General features: G+C 46.5%; 1 protein-coding gene across 1 annotated transcript; it reads right to left on the bottom strand.

Moving 5' to 3' along the window:
* Positions 1–252: 252 nt before the first annotated feature.
* On the bottom strand, positions 253–20,083 carry LOC136578862 (polyadenylate-binding protein 1-like). The gene is made up of 15 exons (XM_066579041.1): positions 19,891–20,083; positions 13,599–13,792; positions 13,406–13,521; positions 11,851–11,990; positions 11,659–11,753; positions 9,734–9,871; positions 9,562–9,657; positions 9,114–9,377; positions 8,939–9,029; positions 8,276–8,377; positions 5,123–5,283; positions 4,511–4,595; positions 3,628–3,758; positions 3,444–3,534; positions 253–393 (listed from the first exon to the last, which is right to left on the bottom strand). Exons 1-14 carry the CDS (start codon positions 20,081–20,083, stop codon positions 3,451–3,453), a joined length of 1,890 nt encoding a protein of 629 aa, XP_066435138.1. The 3' UTR covers positions 253–393; positions 3,444–3,450.
* Positions 20,084–22,825: the final 2,742 nt, after the last annotated feature.

The raw sequence follows: 22,825 nt of genomic DNA on the forward strand, positions 1-22,825 counted from the left end.
ACAATATTTAAAGTAATTTAATTACAGCAAGAATTTTGTAATCCAAGTTATGTTTTGGCGCGGCTGGCCGCCCCACAAAGACCAATCGTGGTGAAATTCTCACCCTTTCAACAATTAAGAATTACAAAATCAAAGAAAGTAAAGGAAGTGACGCTTCTCTCACACTGTCTTCAAAATACCTCTTAAAAAATTCAAATTTTTTTTTTTTATATATTACAATTTTTTAGTATTTTTTAATTTAAGGTGTAAGCCTTGCCCTGATAGGCCGGACCGGACGTTTGTAAGCATTCTTGTTTCCTTCCCTTTTTTATTTGATGTTTTGCAGAGATTTAAGTTTTTCTATGTTTCGATATTTTTCTCAGATGAAGTGAAGTTCCTTAAAGTTGCATTTGCCTACAAGGAAAAAAACGAACCAATTAGTACGCTATATTCTATTTGCTGGCTGTGGGGTACTTTAAGGAGGTCATCATCCCCCACAGATCAGAATAGTCTGATGGATGGGGGTTTCACTGCTCAGACCCCCACCAATCCCACAAGTATCCCTGTCTCATACCTGCAGATAGTAGTAGTGCTATTGGTACAACCTAACTGGTGACAGAGATTAAATTGAGTAGTCACGCATGTGTGGTACCGCTCCATTCATTTCAGGGAGGCTTACAAATAGCCGCGTGCAAGAGCTTGGCTATGTCTGGTAATCCCATGGAAGATGACTATTTGGTATAGCGCCAACTTATTCCGCAACGCTTTTAGGTAATTTATTTATATCCACGGTGCGGACGCCGACCACGGATTTCGCAATGCAAATCCGTTTGTGTGCGGCCAGCTTCAGTGGGGCCTCCTTTGGCCCTAATAACATTGGATACACATACTTTCTACTAATGTTTGATACACTTTAGCTGGTATTTCCCTTCATTCATCCTGCAAACGTCTGGCGAGTTGCCTCAAAGAAGATGGACTCTGTTCATATTTCCTGATCCGACATTCCAGTTCGTCCCAAAGATGTTTGGTAGGGCTCAGGTCGGGACTGTATGCAGCCGGTCCAATCGTGGAACATCTACATCCTCAAACCCACATGAAATAACATGAGATATGTGACGAGGCACGTTCACTTGTTGGAAGTATTGCTGACCATTCCCAGAGTATCACCACATTGTCGGTACACATTATTGTCTAGAATGTGAAGGTACACCTCCGTCATGGTTCTTGCCACCACAACCAACAGACAAAGACTATGCCATGTAATGCATCACCAGACCATAATGGGACCTCCATCATACTTAGCTGTTGGCACAACACACTCCGGTAGAAGGTGTTCCCCAGGCTCCTCCACACCCGGGGGCATCCATCTGATCTGAACATGAAGTAAAGTCATGCATTAATTTTTCCATTGCGCAACTGTCTAATGCTGACGCTCCTGGCCCCACTCTACCGTAGATGGGCGATGCAGGGAGTTTGCAGAATGAATGGAGGGAAATACCACCTGAAGTGTCATTAGGGCTGAAGGAGCCCCACTAAGTAATAACGTGGAAATAAATACTACTTTTTGATTCTTGCTCAGGTGTCCAATTCCTTTTGATAGGATAGCGTAGATGTTACCTGCCTGTGATAATGAGATGACTGCTTAATAGTTTGCTGGAAACCGGGAAGCATCAAACTATTAGGCCTCATTCAGACAGGCGATATCGCCGCGAGAAAATTGCATTGGTGTTTTGTGTAATATCTCTGCATTTTCTCATGGCAATATCAAGATTTTGTGTCAATACAAAATCGCGCGACTTGTTGATTTTTTTTTTTTGGAGGGGGGGGGGGGGGGGGGGGCTTGAAATATAAGCCCTACCCCGAAAATAGGCCCTGGATGCATCCGAAGAAAAAACAATACATCGCCTAATAGATTTTGGCGCTTCACTGCACGTCTTCTCGGCAGCTGTGGCACACTTACTTGTAGTTTTCAGTCAGCGCTTCCTGGTTTGCAGGTTTAAAATCCTCGCCTCCAGGAAGCGCTGACTGTGATTGTTTCTCAAGCGCCGCGGCTCAGCCTTCAGGCAGTGCTTTCTTCTTTCCTGAACAGAAACCGCACAGACCCTATTAGGGTGCCTGCACACGAACGGAATTTCCAGCGCGTTATTTTAGGCACATTATATGCCCCAGACCGCAGCCAATATACTCCTATGAGGATCCGCAGTTGTCCCCAGACGGACGGATTTGTATCGCGTTTTTTCACGCGCGTGAAAAAATCTGCGACCTGTTCTAATTTGGGTCGGATCATGCGTGTGAAGCCTCCAATACAAGTGAATGGGTGCTTTTTTTCACGCAGTACATCCGCAGTGCAGCTGCAGATGGAGTCACTGGTTGCTATGACTACAGGAAGTAGGCATTGGTAGGAGGCGTCCCAACACACAGCAGAGCTTCACAGGCAAATTTGTAGAGGGAGATAGGTAGTATTTCTTGCCAATGCAGGATGTAAGAACGCAAAATCTGTAGTAATGAATTCCTCTTGTGAATTTTTTTGCAGTGACTGAAATAAAGTCACGCTGGAGAAGCGCCTGAAAAAAGTTACATGGATCAACCATGCCCACAAAGGCCACCTGCAGATGAGCGGGTCGGATCCGGCAGCGAGAATTCTCGCCGCGGGACCCAACCCGAGAGCCTGCAGAGACGAGCGCGTACTCACCCGCGCCTGGTGGCCCCGGCTCTTTCATGTGCCGGCTGCCGCGCAGCCGGCGCATGCGCAGACCGGAGCCGGCGGCCGGGTGAGTGCGAGCCCCGCACAAAAATAGGACATGCCGCGGCCGTCTGCATAGGAGTGCGTATTGTAATGCACTCCTATGCAAACTTTCAGTGGCGGAAATCCCGCGGGAAAAACCGCCGCGGGATTTCCGCCCGTGTGCAGGCGGCCAAAGACATCTGCTCACCGAGTGAAAGCATGTTGCCAGAATAATTTAACGGTGCTCGCACAAGCAAGAGGGACAAAACGGAGTCTGGGTGTTGATTTTTAAGCTGTTTTCCAAGGAATGGGCAGTTCTCTAGGGGTTGGGTTTACAATAAGGGGTGTCTGCTGGTTTTTCTGCGCGTTTTTTTCCGCAACACATCCGCGTATATCCGCGCGTGATTTTTCACGCATCCGCACCTATCCGCAAGCACATTTAGGTACCATATGCGCGTGAAAATCCGCTAGCGGAATCCGGAACGCTCGTGTGCAGGCGGCCTTATAGTCAATGGGGTCCATTCGGCACTGTTTGGTTCCGTCATAAGACGGAGCTGTTTGGCCTTGGGGATTCCCCTTTCTTGCTCCCCGAATGGAGCAGGTCAACGGAATCTCCGCCGCCGCTGTGAAAGCGGCCTTACACTTTATTGAATACAAAAGAAAGGTACAAACTGAGGTTCCTGTAATTATGACGGTTTCAGCCTAAGATTTAATTCCTAAAAAGGGAACCACAACTTACCTGCCTGTTAAATAGCTGCCACTCCAGCGGCGTTGTCCACAGCCATCGGGGCGGCTCCCCGGCCTTGCAGCACAGCAATTGCTTCATCAACCTAAAATAAAGAGCCCCGTGTTAACGACCAGACCTTCCTACCACAGCTGTGATGGCCTCAAGGCAAAGAAATACTAGCCACTACTCTAAATACCATCGAGCAGAGAGATTCTGGGGACTCGAGCATGTGGAGAAGTTCAGCATTATCAATTTCCAGCAACATGCCTGTGATTTTACCAGCCAGCGTTCGGTGCGTGGCTTCAATAAGAGGGAAGAGACGCTCGCCTAAAAACAAAAAGCCTCAATTCAAACAATGTTCTTTTTACAGTTTGAACAACATACCCGGTTTCCCAGAAAATAAGCCCTACCCTCATTTTTGGGGAGACTGGAAATATAAGCCCTACCCAGAAAATAAGCCCTAGCTGCATTACCTAAAAAAATAAAAAGGAATTCATTACCTAGCAGGCTCCCTCCCACTGCTCTCCGGAGCTCCGATGTGACTCTTGCAGTGCTCGGCCGCCCATAGAAGATCAAATCTGGTTAAAAGATTCATAAATCCCACCTCTGGGAAGTGATGGCTCTGATTGGTTATCAAGTGATGATCAGTCAATCAGTGCAGCCCTCAATGAACCAATGTGATGGCTGTGATTGGTTCATCGAGCGCTGCATTATGATTTGGCTAATCAATGCCGCAGCTCAGTCAATTCATAAATCCTGCCTCCACTACGTGATGGCTGTGATTGGTTCTTCAACCGCTGCTCAGCCAATCAATGTAGCATTCGGTGAACTAATCAGAGCCATCGCATCCTGGAGGCAGGATTTATGAATCCCGTAACCAGCAAGTGATCTTTTGTGGGTGGTCAGAGACTGGAAGAGGCACGTCGGAGCTCCAGAGAGCAGCGGGAGGGACCTGGACCGAGCCTGCTAGGTAAGACATTCCCTGAAAATAAGACCTAGCGCTTCTTTTGGGGCAAAAATTAATATGACAGAGTTTTATTTTCGAGGAAACACGGCACCGGTAGTGAAGCCGTACATACCTAACATTTGTTTCTGCTCTCGCGGTGAAGCAGAGGCCAGCATAGATGCAGTCAAGGGCTTTTGCCATTGCCTATGGACAGCAGGCTGTAAAGAAAATGTTTGGCGCATTAGGGAATAGGTTAATACAATTTGAGGAGTCATGTGGTTTCCGAAAGAGTCAAACTTATTGCAATTTTAGAATGTAATTTGTACGAAGACTGAATGAACTCAAGGTGTTTGTGCGCACTACTCATGCATATTAATAGGTAAAATCTAAAATGTACCAAAACACCATAGATAGCTGCCCAAAATCCTTCCGAACCCCAAATATACATGCATGCACGGATTCAGCATGGAAAGAGGGGAATAAGCCGCTGCCAGACATCTTCCATAGCGGCTTATCTCCAATGAGAACAACGGTTTCAGCATATTGAAGTCTAACATGCCCAATAATCCTCCAGCATCTGATGTGCGGAGAGAAGGCTCAGGACATCCCTGCAGATCCACCCGGATGGTCAGCGGGTCCCACTGGAGGAGAATCTCCACTGTTATATGTATGAGCACCTGACTATTATAACCTTCACTAATCCCACTTTACATACCAGATTGTACATCCGCGACTCAACGCTTACCTCCCGCAGGGCCACTTGTGGCAGAGCGTTAAGGTATTGCTGGGGATTCCGAACACGAGCGGCATATTTATATAGCGGAACTGAGCGCACGGTGGAAGTGGTGGCGGCTCCAGCAGTTGTGGCTCTAGGATGAGGTCTCATTGTTTGGGTTGAAGTATTTACTGTAAAGGGAAAAGAAAAACGACTTCTAAAAATTCCAGGCTAATGCAAAAAAGTTAAAATTATATGTCTTCAAGTCATATGTAATGTCCCCTGTGAAACTAACACCTGTGGCATTGGAGTGATGGTCAGGAGCACAACTCATTATGGTCAGGAACACAACTTATTATGGTCATGAACACAACTTATTATGGTCAGGAACACAACTTATTATGGTCAGGAGTACAACTCATTATGGTCAGGAGGACAACTCATTATGGTCAGGGACACAACTCATTATGGTCAGGGACATTTTGGAGCATCCTTTTATACTGGGAATAGACTTAATCAGGGTGGCTTCACACTGACGTTGGAACCGTGTGTTTTCTCTGCATTGCGATTCTGCGAGAGATCGCAAGATTATGGATCCTATGGTTTCCTATAGCTAATATCACTTCTGCGATCTTGTGACGCTTGTGATCCCATAATCTCTACAAATCGCGGCAGGTCCATTGTTTTTGCCATCTTGCCCATTGTCTCCAATGGGGCTGGCGACAGCAGCACCAGCCCCACTGAAAGCAATGGGAGAGGATCGCGATCCTCTGCCACTGCTGTGACCGCAGTGACAGGGGACTCAACGCAACGATGATTTTTTTCGGGGGATGGGAGGAGGCTTGAAATATAAGCCTTACCCCAAGAATAATCCATAACTGTAGAAAAAAAATAAAAATACATCACTTAGTAACTGTCATTTCCGGCACGTTTTCTTGCAGGTCTCTGCATTCTTCTTCTGCTTCTCTTCTGACTGGGGATTAAAAATCCCCGCCTCCTAAAAGCACTGCCTCTGATTGGATGAGCGCTGTGACCAATCACAGGCAGCACTTTCAGGAGGCTGGTATTTTCAATCCCTGGCCAGAAGAGAAGCAGAAGAAGAGTGCGGGGACCTGCAAGATACGCCGAAGATGACAGTACTACGGTACTAAGGTGATGTATTCTTTTTTGTTTCTACAGTTGTGGATTATTTTCGGGGTAGGGCTTACGTTTCAAGGCCCCCCCCCCGAAAATCCTCATTGCAGAGAGTCCTCTGCGACCGCTGTTACAGCAGTGCAGAGGATCATGATCGTGTCCCATTGATTGCAATGGGGCTGGCACTGCTGGCCCATTTGGAAACAATGGGAGAAGATCGCTATTTCCTGCCATGAATGTGACAGCCACAGCAGGAGATTGCTTCAGCCCCGCTGCGATGGGAGGCCGTTTCCCTGTGGAAACGCCTCGTATCCAGGGCTTCAAGAAGGATTGCGAGAGCGATATTGGGGCGTCAATCACATCCCGATATCACTCTCGCCCGTGTGCAGGAGCCCTTAGTGAGGCAAAATTGCAATCGCCCGTGTGAATCTGGCTCCTTCACATAGGCGATGGCAATATCGCCGTGAGAAATTCGCGACGAAATCACAAATTTATTCCCTCGATTTTTGAGCATCAGTGCTGCTTTTTCTTGCAAAAACATCACTGCCACTTGTGATTTTCTCACGTGTTTTTTTACGTGTGATTATTTTTGTTATTTTTTTTTTAGCACGAAAGTCAATAGGACTTTCTAAAGTTAAAAACGAATCGCACGAAAATCCCCAGTTTGCGCTTTGCGGTGCGATTAAAAAAGAGGCTTCATAGGGAAACATGGGAGACAAAAAGAAAAGGCAAAACGCAGAAAGATAGGACATGCTGCCATTTTTTTTAATCGCAACATCGCATGGGTGAAGGAAACCATTGAAAATCATTGATTTCATAATTCTGCACTTTCACTCACTCGCGCATCGTGTAAAAATCAAGCGATTTTATCGCTAGTGTAAATGCGCACTTAGGGCTTATTAACACGTGAAAACCGCCGACTGATATACGCTACCGTGTGATGCACGGGGCGGCGTGTACGCCGTCAGGCGGGTGAAGACACCTTAGCTGTCTTCCCTTTCCCTCCTACATGCTGATTCTCTGCAAGAGGAGGAGACGGGATGGGATGGGAGCGAGTGTGCTGAGCTCCCGCCTCTCTCCGCCCCTTGCTGCTGTTTGCAATGGGAGGGGCCTAGCTCCGCCCCCATCCCGCCCCTCCCATTGCAAACAGTGACAAGAGGCGGAGAGGAGAAAAGAAGGGGGACGGAGTTTAGCAGTCACCCTGCTAAACTCCCTCCCACCTCCCTTCTCCTGCAGCTGTCATTGGCTCCGATTGGAGTCTATGCAGCGGACGCCACCAACGTAAAAGCTCCCTGTGCACTGATGTATTGTAAACCAATGCACCAGAGGAGCAGCGAATATCGGCCAGGGCGTGAAAACCCGGCTAATATACACCTGTGTGAATAAGCCCTTAAAGTGAGACAATCAAACCAAAAAAAAAAGTAATTGGAAATGGGAAATCCAAGTGTTGCTCACTAAGCTATATCACTTTAAAAAGTAATTCCAGGGTATTAAGACTGGAAATCCTTTGGTACTGCTGTGTCCTTGTATGTATACGCAATTCAAAAGTCAATAAAAATTATTGTTATAAAAAAAAAAAAGTAATTCCAGGAACAACTGCCAAAAAGAAGTGCAATGTTTTTCGCCGAAACATTCTTTTGTGCGCCCGAAACGAGCTGGGTAGTCCCTACAGAGAGATATGAACAAACTAGCACTCACCGCACGCTGATCTGACAGAACACGTGGGCCTAATGCCCACCTTACACACAATGGGAATGGTACCATTCTTGTTTGCTCGAGTGAATGAACTAGTGATGTCATCACCTGCTCATTCCTGCTCGCACGCCATGTTTAGATTGCACGAGTCTTGTTGAGAGTCATGCAGTTCTCGCTCACTTGTCGTTTACTGTTTTGTGAAACACTGAACGATCAGTGTTTAAACTGCCTGACAAGTGAAGGATCCGGCTGCGACTGAATGACCAAGAGAAGCGCATAAATCTCGTTCAATCGTTGGCTCACGTTCAAACTGAATCATTCAGTTTCGCTCGTTTGAAGGATATTCTGAATGACAATCATTCAGTCTAAACGCAAGCTTTAAGAGGCTGCTCCCCGTTCTGAAGGTTGGAGGTCTTGGTGCAGCAGGTCTGATGGCTCTTGGCATATTCTGGAATGCTGCAGTAGGGTAAGTGGGTAATTTAGGTTACACAAGACAACCTAAAGCCCCATTTACACAGGATGATTATCGCTGAAACAATGTATTTTGAGCGATAATCGTTGCGTGTAAATGCTACCATCGTTTGCTTTTTGGCTAAACAAAGATTTTATGTTGAGCATAAAATCCGTCGTTCGACTGGCCAGCAGATAGCAAGGACCGCACGCTGTGATTCTCTGATAACATTGTCCCGCGGGAGAACAATTGAACTGTATGCAGATAACAGACCAGCTGCTTCTATCTGCATACAGATCCTGAAGGCTCATTTACATGCAAATGAAGCTAATAAGCTACTAATGGACATTAGTGCCCATTAGCAGCATATGCATGATCGCTCAAACTGTCATGCTCCTTATCTTTTGAACAAATTTTGAGCGAGCATCTCTGCGTGTAAATGGGGATTAAAACTACTAGACCTTGACACTGGAGCTAACTAAACAAGCTCACTTGAAGATTATGAGGTTACCTGCACCAGCAATATCTATCGTTATATCAAACAAGCTATTCAACGCATGACTTACGGCGAGGTCTAGCGCCTTGTGCTGTCCAACGGGAACTAGGTCTAAGCTGAGCCATGTCTCCAGCTGGCCAGTATGCAGCACGGTTTTGAGCCTAAAGAGAAAACATGTATTTAGCAAAGCAGGCTTACCACATGCAGAAGAGATTAATTTATAGATTGGGAGTATCAAGACATACCAGTGAAATAGTTGCCGGTGAGCAGCTGGATGGTGGTGGTAGATAAGGACTGATGACTGGGTTGGGTACAGCCCTGGCCATTCTCTGCATATGCTGGCTGGTCAGATAGGTCTGCCTTTCCTCCTTGCGCTGTGCCAAGGCAACATACAATGGCTTGGTGGCTATCATCCTACCATTCATTGCTGTGATAGCTTTGGTTGCCTCTTCTGGGGATGAGAAGCAAACAAAGCCAAATCCTTTGCTGCGTCCACCTTCCGTCATGACCTGAATTCGAATAACAGAAGTTTTAAAAATGAAGTATGAATAATGCACAAACTGGGCTGAGATCTGAGAACATTCTAATCTGCTGAAAGACGTGGAAACTTCTACTAAAGATGATTGCTTTGGAGGAACGTTAGCAGTAAACAGAAGGTAAGGATGACTATATATTTATAAGGCCTGCGCTCACCTTCGCACTGGTGATGGTACCAAAAGGAGAGAATTCTCTTTGCAGTCTTTCATCATCAATTCCAACATCCAGATTTTTTATGTAGAGATTGGCTGCCTATAAAAACAAAGCATTGCCTAATAAACCTCACTAATCTAAGGTGTATAGAGAGAACTAAGAGGAAGTCACTTACCTGGTATCTGGTGATTTGGTCCTGCTTCATTTGCTCAAACTCTCTTTTAAGCTCAGTTTGCCTCTCAGTTTTCTTCTGGGCTCTTCCAACATGAATGGTCATACCATTTATGGCTTTACCATGCATTTCATCCACAGCCTAAAAGGATTAGTTTCAAAGTTAGTTCTAAGAAATAAGTTAGTCTAGTATTTAAAGGGGTTTCCTCATCTCAAACATGTACGATATATGCATAGGATTTGCCATAAATGTCAGATACGGGCTGTGCTATTACTGTGCCTCTCATCGAGCTGGAGGAGGGGACCTGTGACCTTCATCTGTTGATTAAAACTCATATATAAGTTATATATAAATGTGTTAGTCCAAGCTGGCCATGCCCCTTTTTCGGACAACAGGGCAGATTGCCAAAAGTCGCAAAATGTTTGTGCAAGCAAGTATTGCGCAAGATTCTGCAACTTTTGTTTTCGCCAGAAACTGGGGTAAAAAGTTTCATGAATGTCACCAATAATGTAAAAACTGGTCACTTGATAGATGTCCATTTAGAAAGCTATACCTCAGTAGTATAACAGAATGGTGTTTAGTGGCTGAATGCCCCTTTAGGTCTATAGCTCCCTTCCAGCTACAAAGTGTTACCAAAAGTGCATTTAGTTGGATAACTCTAGGAAGCTAATTTATGTAAACTAAAATAGACCCTGCAAATTTGTGGAAAACAACATAAATTGATCCAAACATACTGCAGGTTGCTCATGCGGAGGCCCTTTAGACAGGACGGCGGTAGGGCGCATTAGCGCTGCTGCAGGCCCATTGGAAGCAATGAGATGTAGGCAACCCCTGCACTGATTTTCGGGGTGTGGCTTGAAAAATAAGCCCTACCCCGAAAATCATCCCGAGCTGTTAAAAAAAATGTAACTCACTCAGAAGCGCTGTCCAGCTATTCTCTCCGTCCCCGTCCATTTTTATCTGTATTCTGGTGGCCGGGGATTGAAAAACTACATAAATGGATCCAAACATACTGACTGAGTGCTGTCTCTGTTTGGTCACAGTGCTCAGCCAATCAAGGGCAGCGCTTTGTGGAGGCCACCAGAATACAGAAGAAGACTGCAGGGATGGTGAGAGGAGTTGGACAGCAGTTCTAGGTGAGTTACATTTTTTTTAACAGCTAGGGATGATTTTCAGGGTAGGGCTTATAATTAAAGCCCCTCCCTCCCCCCCCCAAAAATAATCGCTTAAGGGGTTGCCTTTTTCCCATTGCTTTCAATGGGATAGCATCTTGGTCCTCTGTGACAGCTGTGTCAGGGGATTCTTTCGTCCTCGCTGCAGACTCCTTATCACTGAACACTGTGACAGCGCCGTCACAGAGTTCAGTGATGAGGAGAATTTCAGCGGACATCACACGATGTCTTTACGCGCTGCACGGACCTTACCAGAACGCATTACAGGCACGCATGTCCTATCTTTTGAAGGTGCACGTATTTTGCGCCTCTAAAAAATGGACATATGAACACATCATAGGAAACCAATGGTTCTAATGGACACAATTTTTTTTGCACACATAGGTGTGCCAAAAAAAGGCTTGTCTGACTCTGGACTAACAATAGTGTATTATATGTGTGGTCCATTTATTTGTACCGGAGAGTGATACAACATTCAGTTTCTGTACTTGAGTCAAACATCACAGACATGAAAAGAAAGTGTCAGGCAACTAAAGTCGTAAGTTAAGAGGCAAAGTTCTAAGTGCTGAATGGCAGTAATAGAGTAATATATCGTGTAAAACTCTGGATTAGGACAGGGCTTTTATATTTCCTATGATGGAATGACCATGTTAGATATTTGGGTCACATGACTTTCACCACAGAACATAATTTGCAGCTGTGAACCCCTCACCAAGGAACATATATTCTAGAGCGACATTTTTTGGGCCAACTTACTTTTTGTGCATCCTCGGGCCTTACAAATCTGACAAAGCCGAATCCCTTGGACTTCCCACTTTTATGAGTCATAACCTTAACACTCAGAACCGGTCCTAAAGTGAGATTAATGCAAAGTATAGTTAAGTGTGGAACCAGTTAATCACAAGCTGAAGAGGATTGTAGATACAACTGCAAAAACAAGGTCTTTACCATATCTGCCAAACAATTCCTTAAGCCATTCATCATTCACGCCGTCACCAAAGTTCTTGATGTAGACATTAGTGAAAACTTTAGTTCTTCCCCCAAGCCCTGCTCCTCTTTCCTTACGTGGCTTGAAACGGCCAACAAACCTTTACAGGAAATTGAAAAATATGTATTAATGGACATTTTCATGTATATTAAACAAAAGACAGCTAAAACCATTTAGTCCCCCTGTCCACGGCAGTGATTTCGCCGCTGGCAAACCACCGGCGAATCACACCGGCCGACGTTTCCCATAGCATTGCTGTGGAAAGCGCCGGCAGCTGTTCACAAGCGGAGAATCATTGCGATCACAGCATGCCGCGAATTGCCCCGATTCTCTGTGGTCAGACTATCTATTAGATAGGGCTGACCGGCAGAGATTCGGCGGCGGCTCCTGCTCCCGGGTGGCGGCTCCTGCGGCGCAGCTTCACTGTAGGATACTGCATCACCCGTGGACAGCCGGCCTAAATGTCACCCAAACTTCCACAATAGTGTAGGTACTTGCATGTATAATATATAAATACAAGCATGCCAACTAAAAATAAACAGACTATTCAACAGTAATTGCCACCATAGACCTACACTTAAAGCGACCCTTCGGTCCCAGACAAACCAAGATTGCTGCATCACTTTTACATCTACCTGATAGGCTATTGATGCATTTCCAATGCTGAGTTCAAGACACTACACACTGCTCTGATTGGCCAGTGCTGATCACGTGAGGATCATTGGCCAATCAAGAAACATGTAGAGTCTTAGACTACCAATGCATCACCATCACTTCATGTGCAGCAGGTAGTTAAAGAAGCGGTGCAGCCATCTTGGTCTGTCGAGGACCAGAGGTTACTGTAACCCCCATAACATGGCTTGTCTTAAAGACAATCCTTTTAACACTGTGGGCCACAGGGAAGTCAGCTGATCGCCCCGGCTCTCAGTAAACCAGACATTTTCCTGCATCGGACATTGCAGAGGAATGTAGTATTACATGGCAGCCATTCAGATGAATGCCTATCCATTTAATATGAGGATAGCTCGAGTTCACCAGAACATGATCATCAGCTTGCAAAGAGCAGTAGAGGGGGACTTAAACAAAAGACTGTCCCCTCATAGATATATGGATTGGAGTAATATTCATAAGACAACTAGAGATGAGCGAGTATACTTGCTAAGGCACATTACTCGAGCGAGTAGTACCTTAACCGAGTATCTCCCCGCTCGTCTCTAAAGATTCGGGGGCAGGCGCGGGTGACAGGTGAGTTGCGTCAGGGAGCGGGGGAGAGAGAGATAGAGAGATCTCCCCTCCGTTCCTCCCTGCTCTCCCCCTCCGCCCCCCGCCGCAACTCACCTGTCACCCCCGCCGGCCCCCGAATCTTTAGAGACGAGCGGGGAGATACTCGGCTAGGGCACTACTCGCTCGAGTAATGTGCCTTAGCAAGTATACTCGCTCATCTCTAAAGACAAGCCCTTTGACAAATTCTGCTTTATTGTATTTTTACGTGAATGTTACGTCAGGGTTACATACACTTTTCGGCCATTTAAAAGCCTGCCGTTCATTTTGTTGATGGCCCTCTCTGCAGCTTCCATGGTCTCAAAATGTAGAAATCCATAGCCCTGAGACCCATTTTCATCACAAACAACCTGTAAGTCCAATTCAATGTGTTACAAATTGGCAATCTAACAATACAACCTCTACGGACATATAAAGAAGTGATTACCTTGCTAAACAAGATAGTTCCAAAGGGGGAAAATGTATCATACAGGGCGTTGTTATCAATGGACTTGTCGAGGTTTTTGATGAAAATGTTGCAAACAGCACTCTTACAGAGAGATGGGTCCCGCTGAGACCACAGGATGCGGACAGGCTTACCCTTAATGACATCAAAGTTCATGGTATCCAGAGCACGTTCAGCTGGGAAGGGGGAAGAGAAAGAAAGAATTGACACATTTAGGCCGGGCTCACATGGGCGGACTGGATTCCACGTGCCCTAGGGCCCACTGTAGATTCCGGCTGTGAGCCCGGCCGGCAACCCTGCGTACCCTATTTTCCTGTATTACGGATGACCATATTTCCTGCACCATCACTAAGCGATGACGCGGGTTCCCCCCACGCATACGCAATGTTAATTCTATATGGGCTGCTGGTTGCTTCAATGGAGGCTGTCCGTGGCAAAATAGAGCAAGCTGCAATTTTTCTTTCACTCGCTGAATACGCAATTCGGATACGAGAGTGTGAACGGAAAAGCTAAAGTACATGCTTTTCAATGCCTGCGTTTTGCTGCGGATCCGCCGTGCGGACTCCGATTACAGATTCCACAACTGAAATCCGCCTGTGTGAGCCCGGCCTTATACAATAGGATGGAAATTTATCAACGGGGTCTTATAAACAGGAGAAAGCGGCAAGTTGGTTATTACACTTCCAATGCTGACCAGTAGAGATGAGCGAGCATACTCGTCCGAGCTTGATGCTCGTTCGAGTATTAGGGTGCTCGAGATGCTCGTTACTCAAGACGAGCACCACGCGGTACTCGTCTCGATTAAACGAGCACTGACCATTGAATTCAATGGAGCCGGCAATATAGCCGGCTCCATTGAAAGCAATGGGCTGCCGGCGATCTCAGGATGAATTTTCAGGAAGGGCTTAAAAATATAAGCCCTTCCCTGAAAATCATCCAGAAATGTGTAAAAAAAAAAAAAAAAAAATGTCAGCATTAAGATCGTTCTCCTCTGCCACAACTGTAACAGCTGTGGCAGAGAAGAACGATGTTAGCCCATTGAATTCAATGGAGCCGGCAATACAGCCGGCTCCATTGAAAGCAATGGGCTGCCAGCGAGTGCGGGATGAATTTTCGGGAAGGGCTTAAAAATATAAGCCCTTACCTGAAAATCATCCTAAAATGTGTAAAAAAAAAAAAATGTATACTCACCTTTCCGCTGTAGCCGGAGTTCAGCCGCGTCTGGCCGGCAGTTCTCCTGAACTGCTTTCTGTAGTATTCAGCAGGTGGGGATTTAAAATCCCCGCCTGCTGAATGAGCTGCCTCTGATTGGTCACAGCCTCACCAATCAGAGGCAGCTCTCACTCACACCCTTTCATGAATTCATGAATGGGTGTGAGTGAGAGCTGCCCCTGATTGGTCCCTGCACCGAGCCAATCAGAGGCAGCACTCACCCATTCATGAATTCATGAATGGGTTTGAGTGAGAGCTGCCTCTGATTGGTGAGGCTGTGACCAATCAGAGGCAGCTCATTCAGCAGGTGGGGATTTTAAATCCCCGGCTGCTGAATACTACAAAGAGCAGTTCAGGAGAACTGCCGGCCAGACGCGGCTGAACTCCGGCTGCAGCGGAAAGGTGAGTATACATTTTTTTTACATTTTTACACATTTCTGGATGATTTTCAGGTAAGGGCTTATATTTTTAAGCCCTTCTCGAAAATTCATCCCGGTCTCGCTGTTAGCCGGCAGAGGGGGGCACTCTTGCTGCTATTGTGGCTTAATAGTGGGACCTCGGAACTTGAGATGCAGCCCAACATGTTGTCCCTCACCTGCCCTATCCGTTGCTGTGTCGTTCCCATCACTTTCGTGAATTTCCCAGATTTTCACAAATGAAAACCTTAGCGAGCATCGGCGATATACAAAAATGCTCGGGTCACCCATTGACTTCAATGGGGTTCGTTACTCGAAACGAACCCTCGAGCATCGCGGGAAGTTCGACTCGAGTAACGAGCACTCGAGCATTTTGGTGCTCGCTCATCTCTACTGACCAGCGATGATAATATCTGGCCCTTGCACTGACAGCGGGCCGGACGTTCAGCTGATCAGCGAGGATATACTGGTGCTTTAAATTTGTGAACCTTTCAGAATTTTCCATATTTTTGCTTATATTTGACCTTAACCCCTTGAGTGGCGGGTTTCCTACCACCCTGTCGTGCCCACCAGGGCAGGTTTTTTAAAATGGTCTAATCATTGCATTTCAACTAATTTTGCAGTTGCGTCTCAAGAGCCATAACTTTTTCATTTTTCCATTGACATGGCCATATAAGGGCTTGTTTTTTGCAGGACAACTTGTGATTTTTTAAACGGGGGAGGAAAAAAAGAAATGGGGAAAAAAGAAATAAAGGGGCCATGTCATTAAGGGGTTAAATAATGTATTAACTTCCTTCTCTGGGTCATTACGACGCATGGATACCACATGTGTGATTGTATTTTTGATTTTTTACAAAGTAAAGGGAGACAAGTGTTTTTATAATTTTTTTTATAATTTTGAACTTTTTTTTTTTTTAAATTTTAATTTTTTTTTCTTTTTGTCCCTTTAGGGGACTTTCACAGGGACCCATCAGGACCCCCTGATCACATTCCGGGGGTCCAATGGTGACAGCCCTTTGCATGCTGCAGTGACAGCCCTTTACATGCTGCAGTCACATAGACTGCAGCATGTAAAGGGTTAACACAGCAGAGATCGGAGGTTTTCTCTGATCTCTGCTGTAAGAGCTAGTACCTAGCTGTCCTCTCACAGCCAAGCACCAGCTCTCCCTGCCACAGAGACCATCGGCTTGCTTCTGACAAGCCGATGGTCTCTATGGCAACCTGTAAACAAAGCAGGGAGATTGCCGGCAGATCGGCAATATCTTCTGCTGGTTTTTCAAAGCCCTTGCACTGCTCTGTGTGGGTCTGTGCAGGCAGAGCACACTGTCACAGCTTGTGGCATTGTGCTCTGCAGCTCCCATAGTGATACATAGCCCGGAAATCTTCCGGGCTTTATCGCTATGGGCAGTGGAGCTCGGCCCGGAAAATTTCCGGGCGTGCCACTCAAGGGGTTAAACTACATTGGCTTTACGCAAAAGTCCTAAAAGTAGATAAAGAGAACCAAATAAAACTACTGAGTCAAAAATATTAGACTTAGTCCTTTATTTATCGATGAAAATGATCCAATATCACATGTCTGTGAGTGGAAAAAGTATGTTCCGCATAAAACGACTGCGTCAAAATCCGAACCATCGGTGCAGACTGTGACCAGGAATGACTTGCGTGTCCGCAGCTGATTTTAGCAGCTACAGCGCTCCCCATCACCTCTCAATACATCACTCCCCATCACCTCGCAGTTAGAGATGAGCGAGCATACTCGGTAAGGCGATATACTCGAGAGAGCATCGCCTTTTTTGAGTACCTGCTGGCTCGTCCCTGAAGATTTGGGGGGGCCGTGGGGGTGAGCGGGGGGTTGCAGAGGGATCTCTCTCACTCTCCTCCCCGCTCCCCCTCGCTGCCCCACGCCGCCCCCGACCCCCGCGACACCCTAGAATCTTTAGGGACGAGCCAGCAGGAACTCGAAAAAGGTGATGCTCTCTCGAGTATATCGCCTTACCGAGTATGCTCGCTCATCTCTACTCGCAATACATCACACCCCATCACACATCCCCCGGAAGCCTCTAGTGACGCCGAGGCACTGGTCAGGTGATTCCAATATATTGTTGTAGCCGCTAGCGAATACCCAGCCGATTCCGGGTCAAAATCCACTTCAGTGGTATGGATTTTGATGCATTTTTTTATTGTGGCGATGCAGCATAATTTCCACAGCATTTCCGCTATGTGTGAACATATCATTAGGAGTAAAACTGGATTTTGAGCAAGCTTTGCTTAATATTTCTCAATCCTTAAAGGAGATGTCTCGAGGAAGCAGTTAATTTTTTTTTTTGCCCAGTCCCCCCCATTAAGTACACATTACTAAGCCCCCCTGTAAATGACATTTCTAGCTGGTTCGTACTTACCGTTCCAGCGTTTCAGCAAGTTATAAAAGTTTCCTCAAGATGGCCGCCGGCTCTTTCCCAGTCGCTCGCTGCAGCCCGACGTGCGCGCTCCCGAGACGCCGCCAGCTGTGTCTCCATGGCAACCGGACGCATCGCAGCCGCCGACCAGACGCCCCGCAGCCGCCGACCAGACAGCAGGTAACCGGCGCTAGCCCCCGGCTCCCCAGCGCTAGCTCCCCCGGCCTAGCGACAGCCCCCCCGGCCTAGCGGTAGCTCCCCCGGCCTAGCGACAGCCCCCCCGGCCTAGCGACAGCCCCCCCCGGCCCACCGCTAGCTCCCCCGGCGCAGCGACAGCCCCCCCGGCCTAGCGACAGCCCCCCCGGCCTAGCGCTAGCTCCCCCGGCGCAGCGACAGCCCCCCCGGCCTAGCGACAGCCCCCCCCATCGCAGCGACAGCCCCCCCGGCCTAGCGCTAGCTCCCCCGGCGCAGCGGCAGCCCCCCCGGCGCAGCGGCAGCCCCCCCGCCCGGCGCAGCCCGGCGCAGCGGCAGCCCCCCCCGACCCATCACTTACCTGGGAGGCTTCTCGGGGCTGCTGGGCTGGGCTGGTCTTCTCCGCTGGGCAGCTCCAGTTTCTGCACCTTCCTCTAACAGAGGATGGTGCAGAATGGCCGCTTCAGCGCGCTCCCGAGCAGTGACAGCTCGTCTGCGCATGCGCAGAAGAGCTGTAGCGGGGAGCACACTGAAGCGGCTCGTGCTGAATGGAGAAGACCGGACTGCGCAAGCGCGTCTAAAAAAGCAAGCTGCCAGCGAATTTAGACGGAACCATGGAGACGAGGACGCTAGCAACGGAGCAGGTAAGTGGAATAACTTCTGTATGGCTCATATTTAATGCACAATGTACATTACAAAGTGCATTAATATGGCCATACGGAAGTGTATAACCCCACTTGGTTTCGCGAGACCACCCCTTTAAATATTTTTTTTGTTTTGCGTAAATAAAACTTTATGACCGAAACGGATTCTAAAACTTTCTAAAATATTTCAGTGCGCATTTCCAGGAAGTGTTGCCTTGCATTCTTTGGGCCTTTGATAGCACCCAGATACGGACATGCTATATTCTGTGAAAGATGTTGGAGGATTTATTGCAAGTCTTATGATGTTGAAATATTGCAATATAAAATGTGGCATCTGCACATTGTTTAATGTGACTGTTCAGTCTCAGGACAAAAGTTTGCCCTGGTCTCAGAGGGGGAGGGGGCTCTATCACTTGCCATTGGTCCTCTAGTCCTTCCATCTTACACGATGGCTGCTACAATCTTCTACCTACATAATGTACACTGCATCATTAGTTTGACGCATTTCACGTTGCTGTGATTGGCCAGCGCTGATCATCTGAGCCGTGCAGGCCAATCAGAAAGCAAGTGTACTGCATCGGTGGTCTAACACTACCAATGTAGCTTGAATTAGGTAGTCATTTTGAATAATCAAGCGCAAGGCCGCAAAACTGGTGGTCCCATGTGCCATTGTCCTGAGATCCAACAGAAGATAATATAACTTTCCCCTCCAATTTATGGACAGAATTTTTGTCTAGGGCCAGCAGGGCTGACTTAAAGGGGTTGTCTGGTACTTTGAGTGTTTTTTCTTTTCATGACCTATCTACAGGATCAGATAGGATAAGTCATCAATAGATGATTGGTAGAGTTCCACCGCTTGAGATCCCTGCCGATCAGCTGATTCCCAGTGCAGCTGGCAGTACGGACAGCGCAGGAAGTAGACTGCATTGTTCATAGTGCAGTGGCTGGGGTTGGTATTGCAGGCATAGCTCCCATTGAACTCACGTATGAAAGTTTGCTACAATTGTATCCAGTGTAGACTTTGCAATACAGTCATCAGTCTGGACAGTAGACTGATACTTTACCTACACTATTACGCTGCAACAAACTCAGGAAATATGTCAATTGTTGTGTTAGTTCAAAGCATCACCTAGATTGTGTATAATAGTCATTACAGGAGCTTTATTTAACTAAAACTAGTCAATCCCTTTAAAAGTTCCATTAAACTGCAAACTAATACTAAAGTATTGAGGATTTAGGAATGGCCATTGGAATTTAATGTTGTGATGCCCCAAAATAGAAGTTGAGGCAACCGTTTCCTTCTGAAACATGTCCTCCTAACTAGCAAGAACCAAATTGGCCCAAAGCTTAGGGTCATGTGATTCGTAATACGTAAAGTCCATGTTCATGGGTACATACAGTACAACGTTCTTACCATCTGCTGGCTTCTGGAAGTCGACGTAAGCATAGCCAAGAGATCGCCGGTTAGCCGTGTCTCTGCAAACTTCAATTGATGAAATGGGACCGGCAGGACTGAACTTTTCATACAGCATGGCTTCTGTGACATCGGGGTGGAGGCCCCCAACATACAGGGAGGCTATAGGATAGCTGGGAGCACTTGGATTCATATTGTCTGCTGGTTAAACTGGAAAGGAGTAAAGATTACACATCCAAAATTAACATTTAATAGTAATCTTTATTTGTATAGCGCCAACATATTCCGCAGCGCTTACAAAGACGGGGAATACAGAAGGACAAAAGTACTAAAATTTCAGAACCACGGTTACATAGTAATCAGTTGATGGAAACGATAGGGGTGCGGGTGCTGCTCCAATGAGCTTACACACTACAAGTAATGGGGTGATACAGAAGGTAAAGGGCTGGAGATGTGCACGGTATGGTGAGGTGGAGAGTGAGGGATGCTATACACATAGACAATGGTCAGACATTTAGCCATGTGACAGCAGAAGCAGAGTGACTGCACGGGGAAGTTGACGGTGGCTAGCAGGAATTGCAGTCAGTTGGTCAGGGAGCATGTTATCAGGCGGCATACAGAGGGGGTTGATTTAGGGAATATGGTATGCCTCCATGAATGGGTGGGTTTTTAGAGCACGCCTGAAGTTATGTGAGTCCCGGATTGCCCGGATAGTCTTTGGTAGTGCGTTACAAAGGACTGGTGCTGCTCTGGAGAAGTCTTGGAGGCGGGAATGAGAGGTTCGAATTAAAGGGGCGCTCAGTCTGATTTTGTTATCAGAGCGGAGGGCAGGGCTGGGTGGTGAATTGAGATGAGGGAGGCAATGTAGGGTGGCACGGCACTGTGGGGGGCTTTGTGGATGAAGGTAGTGAGTTTAAATAATTGCTTTAAAAATCATGTAATCATGTCAGGCACAAAAAAACTGTCCAGCCAGGGTATTAAAGGCCTTAAACTATGGCAAAAAATACTGGTTCAATCCCTCACCAGCAAAGGAAACCTTAGGACATGGCCACACAAGATGAAAAATCCACAGCAAATCTGTCGAAAATCAGTAGCCAAAAAAAATGATTTTTTTTCGTGGATTTATGTCCAGAACTGCTGCAGATTTGGGGCATTTTTCACCTTTGCTTTACAGAGGGAAAAATCTGTGCTGGAAATCTGCAGCATAAATCGACGTACTGCAGATTCACAATTTCCATCGCCCGTCAATTCTGCTGCAAATGTTGTTCACGTCTTTATCACAGCAAGCGGATAAAATGTTTCTATATCTCATCTACTTTATGGCTGCTGGAAATACTGAGGATTTTCTGCACGGCAAACTCGCAGTGTTAACGCTTCACATGGTCTGGAATCTTTCGCGACTTTTCCCCCCATATGTGTTGTAGTAAAAAAGCAGGAATGGAGCCGACAGGGAAGAGAAGAAATAAGAATTATATTTAGCTTTTTTAACCAATTTAAAGAGATTTTTCCATATTTGCATGTAGTCAATTGTAACAGATTTGTTGCAGGAATTCCAGCCACTATCACATTCATCTGAAAGGGCCTGCAGAAATCCATGTGCTTACTGCAGAATCCCCATTCATGTAGGCCGCCTACACACGGGTGGATTTGCACTGCGGACTTCAGAGCAGGCATCCGGCTCCGGATTCTGCAGCAAATACCGCCCATGGCATGCAATGGCAATACGCGATTTCACGTCCACGAGTGGAAATCATAGCATGCTGCAACTTTGTTCTTCTATTGAAGTCAATGGAAGCTGTCCGTGCCGCGGCCCTTCCACAATCATCATTGCAGAAAGGTCGCAGGATCTGTGTCATCGCTTAGTGACAGCGCGGCCTAACCTGTACTGTGCACGAGTGCCGACCGTCATATCCGCAGAACAGAATAGAAGACTCCGGACAGGTACGCGGGGGTTAGCGGCCCGGCACAGGGTGGGATTCCGCTGTGGGAATCCGACCCGCCCGTGTGCAGCCGCCCATATATGGAGTGGTTTTTTAGTTGCAACAAATCTGCTACATTTTAATATGCTCATACCAGGATATCCACTGGATATGCCATAAATGTTGGATAGATGGGATCCTTAAAGGTGCTGGGCAAAGCATGGCTCAGAGGACCCGTGTTATCCTGATAGGTGGGGGTCCCAGATGGCATACCCTGTAACTAACTACTTGTGTTGCTCTATTGTTGATGTCAATGGGCACTTGGGAATTCTTTATGCTACATGAAATTAGACTTACACCTTCTGGCTGTTTAAGATCATACCATTCAATAAATCAATGGCCTTCTTAGTGGATTCATGGGTTTTAAATGTACAAAGCCATAGCCTTCAGATTAATTTTCATCACAAGCGAAATTCGAAATTTTCATGACATCTTTGAGGCATATACAATCAAAAAGTAGTATCTCCAGATCTGTGCCAGTAATAGCGTTGGGATCTAAAAATCACTCCTACTGAAGAGACGTGTCGGCCATATCAAGTTGTAGGTTGTGGTCAGCAACTGTATCGTTGAATAGGACATGAGGACCTCACAAGAGGGACTGTCAAATAAAAGCATCTTGAAATCCTGAATCTGACAACGAAATATATTGGAAAAGGTCTTAACCCCTTAATGATGCTGCTATTTTTAAAAAAAGTTTGTTTTCTCCTCCCCATTTTCAAGAAATCATCCCTTTTTCCCATTGATGTAGCTCTCTGAGGGCTTATTTTTTTGGGGGGGACAAGTTGTGTTTTTCAATTGAATATACTGAAAAACTTTTAAAAGTTTTCAGGGGGTTAAAATCTTTACATTGACTAAAGTATAATAATATATAACAGTCACACTTTAAGTCAATGAAGGGGAGTTGGAGAGACAAATCTAAGAAGATATATTAAAAGGCGACATAATCTTCAAGGATG

This window comes from Eleutherodactylus coqui, chromosome 9, assembly GCF_035609145.1.
Source record: "Eleutherodactylus coqui strain aEleCoq1 chromosome 9, aEleCoq1.hap1, whole genome shotgun sequence".
Classification (NCBI taxonomy): Eukaryota; Metazoa; Chordata; class Amphibia; order Anura; family Eleutherodactylidae; genus Eleutherodactylus; species Eleutherodactylus coqui.